This window comes from Rissa tridactyla, chromosome 1 (genome assembly GCF_028500815.1).
Source record: "Rissa tridactyla isolate bRisTri1 chromosome 1, bRisTri1.patW.cur.20221130, whole genome shotgun sequence".
NCBI lineage: Eukaryota > Metazoa > Chordata > Aves > Charadriiformes > Laridae > Rissa > Rissa tridactyla.
In genome coordinates, this window is record NC_071466.1 from 104064729 (window position 1) to 104070172 (window position 5444).

The 5444-nt window shown below is 62.6% G+C and overlaps 1 protein-coding gene across 1 annotated transcript; it reads right to left on the reverse strand.

Moving 5' to 3' along the window:
- Positions 1-1692: 1692 nt before the first annotated feature.
- On the reverse strand, positions 1693-2571 carry OLIG2 (oligodendrocyte transcription factor 2). The gene has a single exon (XM_054186547.1). It carries the CDS (start codon positions 2569-2571, stop codon positions 1693-1695), a length of 879 nt encoding a protein of 292 aa, XP_054042522.1.
- Positions 2572-5444: the final 2873 nt, after the last annotated feature.

Genomic DNA, 5444 nt, shown 5'->3' on the forward strand with positions numbered 1-5444 from the left:
CGAAACATTTCCTGCCCAAATACCTGAGTACAGAATTGCTAAAATACACACGGGCGAGAGATGCTATCATCTTCGGGAGAGAAAAGAAAGAGAAAAAAAAAAAGACTGTCCCCAGATAATTTTCCTTTCCGCGGATTTTCGTTGAAAGTCAAGTGCGCAAAGTGCGCAGAAGCGGTTACAATGAGCAAACACCAAACTGCCAAGTTTAATGTTTCCCCGAATTAATATTTAGCTCTTGCCAAGTGCTGGATTCAGTAGACAAAAATTTTCACGTTACGAACCCAGTGACGTTTCTTTCCCTGCCGCCCTTATTCTGCGATGAACAAATGAGGAAAAAAAAAAACAAACCCGAACCAAAATAAAATAAAACGGTTTCGATTAGCCGGCGAAACAAACGAACAAAAAACTTAGGGAAAAGGCAAGGATGCGCCTAAAATGTTCCCATCTCTTCCCGGCTTTGCGGCCGGTCACCACGCAGCGCCGGCTGTCCCGCTGCCGTCCCGCACCAGCGCCGCTTCCAGCACCTGCCTCCGCCTCCCCGCCCGCCTCGGAACAGCAAGGAAGAGGAAAAGGCCATTTATTTAAAATGCTTTTTTTTTTTTTTAATTTTTTTTTATTTAAAATCTCAACAATGGATCACTTTTTTTTTTTTTGCAACCAAACAAGTAATAAATATTATTTAGCAACTTTTTTTCTTTTTCCTTTTTTTTTTTTTTTTACAAAAATAAACAGATGATAAAATCTCTGCAAGGGGCAGCGATAAGAAAAAGTTGTTATTTCAGAAACAAGCCCAAGTTCTCAGTATTGCAACACGGACAGTGTGAAAGTTCCTACACAGAAAGAGCATTAAAGAGTTCAAACTTTGTTAAAGGTGGCAGGAACGAAATAAAAAAAAAAACAAAACGAAGTGTTATACGCTTAAAATAAAAATAAAAATAAACGAAAACAAACCTAACAAACCCCAAGAACCCAAACCAACGAAATCAAGGCAAACCGACCTCTTATTCACTCATGAGGCTTACACAGTACAAGTGCACGGACGGAAAGCTCAGGCAGAGCGGACTTGCGTCGTTATCGTTGAACGGTATATTTACAAATCCCGAACCAGAGAGAAAACCCAAGAAAACGGCGGGCGGGGGGAGAGGAAATAAAACCGACTTTCCCGGCTACGCTTCCAACCGGAGCCCCGCTGCTCCCCGCCGGTGCCGGGAGTCCCCGGAGCGGCGGCCGGGTGCCGCGGGGATGGGCTCTCCGGGGCGGGATGTGACCCAGAAAGGGCTCCAAAGGCTCTGCGTGTAGAAACGAAACCGGTAGGGGGGTGGAGGGGGGAACAAACAAACAAACAAACAAACAAACGAGAAAACGAGCAAAAACCCCTCTGCAGTTTTGGTTCCTCCATTTGTGACGAGCCTAGGACTATTTTCCCCTCCTAGCCAAGTTATCGACAACAACGTAAAATTAAAAATAGAGAAGACGCGCGGGCGTTTTACTTGTGTCGGGGTGGTTTTCCCCGCCGTACTGGGGAGCGGGGCAGACCCCGGGCCGGGCTCCATCCCCTCCCGCCGCCCCTCCGACGGCCCCGGGAGCCGGGGAGCTGGGGCACCCGCTACCGCCGGGGGGGGGCCGTTTTTGTAGGTCCTGGAGGTGCCGGGGCGGCTCGGGGCGCGGCGGGGGCGGCCCCCGCCGAGGGGTTCATTTGGTGTCGGTGGCTAACCTGGGGAGGCTGGCGGTGCCCATGCCGGAGACGTGGTGGTGCGGGGGGGCCGACACCTGGCACATGCTGCAGGGGCAGGGCATCCCCCCCCAGTGCTGGAAGCCGCTGCCCAGAGGGGCGGCGGCGGTGGCGGCCGAGGGCGACTTGAGGAGCCCGTGGGGGGGCCGGATGGAGCTGACGGCCGAGAGGCCGGAGCCGGGCAGGGAGGCACTGGAGACGGCGGCGGGGGGCAGGATGGGGTGGTGGACGGGGTGCGAGGCGGGGTGGCCCGGGTGGCCGGGCAGCGGGGCGGAGTGGGCGCCCATGCCGCCGGGGCAGGCGGCGGGGTGGAAGCCGGCGTGGTGGCCGCCGTAGATCTCGCTGACCAGGCGCTTCATCTCCTCCAGGGAGTTGGTGAGCATGAGGATGTAGTTGCGGGCCAGGAGGAGCGTGGCGATCTTGGAGAGCTTGCGCACCGACGGGCCGTGGGCGTAGGGCATCACCTCCCGCAACCCGTCCATGGCGATGTTCAGGTCGTGCATCCTCTTGCGCTCCCGGCTGTTGATCTTCAGCCGCAGCTGCTGCAGCTCCGGCTCCGTCATCTGCTTCTTGTCCTTCTTGGAGGAGGACGAGGAGGACGAGGAGGAGGAGGACGACGAGGACTTGAAGCCCAGCTTGTCCACCACCACCACCCCGGCAGCGCTCATGGCGCTGCGCAGCTCGGCGCTCAGCTCCGGCGGGGAGTCGCTCTGCGTGGAGCTGGACACGGTGCCCCCCGTGAAACCCCCGCCGCTGCCTTTATTCCTGGCCGTGAGGAAGAGGTCATCGGGCTCCGGGGAGGACGGGCGGCTGGAGACCAGGCTGGCGTCCGAGTCCATGGCCCGGCGGGCGGGACGGCGGCGCGCACCGGGCTGCCTGCGGGGAAGGGAGAGAGCCCCAGTTCGGTCAACGCCCGCCGAAACTTGGCGGAGCACCGCCGCCGCCCGCCCGGTCGGAGAGCCCGATCCGCCGCCGCTCCGCGGGGCCGCCCTCGGGGGGGCGCCTCCCGTCCCCTCCCCGTCCCGTCCCGTCCCGTCCCTCCCTCCGCGCCTCTCCGCCGGGCCGGGGGCTCGGGGGGGCGGATAGTGGGGGTGCCGCGCCGGGGTGCGCGGGCGCGGGGGGCACTTACCGTGCGCGGGGCGGCCGTGGGGAGCGGCGCGCCGTGACGGGCGAGCACGGCAGCAGCGCGCACCTTGCGGCGGCGGCGGCGGCGGCTTTATAGCCGCGCCGGGGAGGAACGATGTCACCCGGGCGGGAGGGGGGGCTGCGCCAATCGGCGGCGGCGGCGGGGGGGGCCGGCTGATGTCACCGGGGCCGGTCCGGCTCGATGGGGCGGGCGGGCGAGCGGGCGGAGGGGCGAGGGGCGGAGGGGGGGGGGGCGACGGCCGGCAGCGGCGCGGGGAGCCCGGCGGGGGGGCGCGGTGGGGGGGGGAGGGACTTTTGTCAAATCCATAATAAAATGCAACAATGACAGCGCCGGGAACAGCTGTTGGGGGGGCGGGACGGGACGGGGACGGAGACGGGACCAAACAGCCCCTGGCCCCGCCGCCGCAACGCCCTCGGGGAAGCCGTGCCGCCCGGCTCTCGCCAGCACGTCGGTGTTTCCCCGTTCCCCGTCCCGACCCGCCGGGAAGCGTTTAGCGCCGGCCCCGGTCCCGCCACACGCACCGGGCAGCCGTCCGGCTTCCTTCGGCAGGTGTCCCCTCCTGCCCCCACGCCCGGTCGTTATCCCCCCGTTAAGTGTGCAAAGGGAGGCGGAGGGGGAGAGAATAAGTAATTTCGGCCACCCCGTTCCGCACGAGTGGATTTCCCCAGCCACCGGGAGAAGAAGCCCGAGCGGCCACCAAACCCTACACCGAGACAGCCCTCCAGCAAGACCGGAGCAGGAGAGGGGAGAGAAAGAATGAAAGAAAGAAGACACGAACCAAAAAAAAGACATTAACAAAAAAGTGACTTTCGGAAATGCCTCCCGCCTCCCCCTCCCGGCTCCCGGCGAGCCCCTTCGCGCCGACAGCTCCGTGCAACAGGGCCGGGGCTTCCTCCCACCGGGGTAAATCCCCCCCCGCCCCCTCTGCCTTTGTTGTATTATTTTTACACCCGTGTGTTTCCCAGCTGGCCCGGCAAGCCTCAACCATCCGTTAAATATGTATTTAAAACGTTAAGAAGTGAAGCGTGGAAATGTGTTTCCCAACGGTTGCGGGGATGATCCGTAACAGGTCAATTAGGAAAATCTGTCCCAGCGACAGCCGGGCCCGCCGCCGCCCGCCGCCCGGCGTGTGTCCCGCTGCCGCCCGGGCGGCCCCCGGCCTGGCCACCCGGGACGTGCCCCGGGCTCCCGCCGCCCGGGCGGGCGGAGGGGCAGTCCCGGCCCTCGGTTCCCGCACCTGCAGCCCCGCAAGCAGGTGCGGGAGCCGAGACCGGGGCGGCCCCTCCGCCCGGCCGGGGTGAGGAAGGGGGGACATCCCCTTTTTCGCCCCCCGAGGGATGGATGGGGGTAAGGCGGGGGGAGCTGGGGCTAGCCCTGGAGGTGAGCAGCGGGACGGGGAGGCGGGGGGGTGGGTGTTGGGGGGGGGGGGGGGGCACGTCTGTGCAAACTTTGCATTTATTTCATGGTCGGGAAGCGGTGAGGCGGCAGCGGGAAGCCTGCCTCTGCCTTTTGACTGATGGCTCTATACGGCGCATTGTTGGAGCTGCATACAACAGGGAAACAACGAGCGCAACTAATTGAGTCCCGACGCCTTTCCCTCGGCCGCCGGCTCCTGGTAGGGCCCGGCCCGGGGAGAGGGAACGGGCCCCGGCCAGGCCAGGCGGGGCGGCCGGGAGTGGGGGCGGCCGCCTCCGGGTCCACAGTGCTGGGGCGAAAACGAGGAAAACGCCGGCGTCTCTCGTTTCCCTTCCGCCGCCCAGGGCTCGGTAATTTTCCCTCTGGGAAGGCTGCGGCTTTTCCTTCTTAAACGGTCGGACCCGCCGCCCCTCAAAAGAATGGGGGGGGGGTCCCGTCCTCCCCGTCGGGTTTGCGGCACCCACTGCCGGGCCGCGGGCTCAGCCCCGAGGACAGGGTTTCACCAGTCACTTCATCAGCCCGGGGACGGGATAGGCCCCCCAAGCCCCAGCGGCCGTGCCCGCCGGCCGCTCCGCAGCCCGGGGGGATCTCGCTGTGCCGGGCGGGGAGGGCAGGAGCCCCCGAGGCGCCGGGAGCCCGGGCCGAGGCTGTGGGGGGCTGGAACAGAGGTGGGGGTTACCTGCCGGCAGGGATGGCGGGCGAAAAGCGACGAAGAGCCGCCGGCCCCTGCCGCGGGGCAACGGGGATGGGCAGCGGGCGGAGGCGCGGCGGGGGCTGCCGGGTCTCCGGGGACGCGCTGCGCCCTGGGGATCCCGGGGAGGGAGAAGTGGGCAACGGACTCCTCCCTTTTTTTCCCCTTTTTTCCTTTTTCCCTTTTCCTTTTCCTTTTTTCCTTTTCCTTTTTTTCTTTTCCTCCCTTTCCTCCTTTTTCCCCTTTCCCTTTGCCTCTCCCTTCTCTTTCTTCTCCTTCTCCTTCTTTTTTCCTTTTCCTTTTTCCTTTTTTCCTTTTTTCCTTTTCTCCTTTTTTCCTTTTTTCCTTTTTTTCCCCCTTTTCCTCCTCTTCCTTTTCCCCCTTTCCCTTTCCCTTTCCCTTCTTTCCTTTCCCTTTCTCCCCTTTTTCCCTTTTTCTTTTTTTTTCCTTTTTTCCCT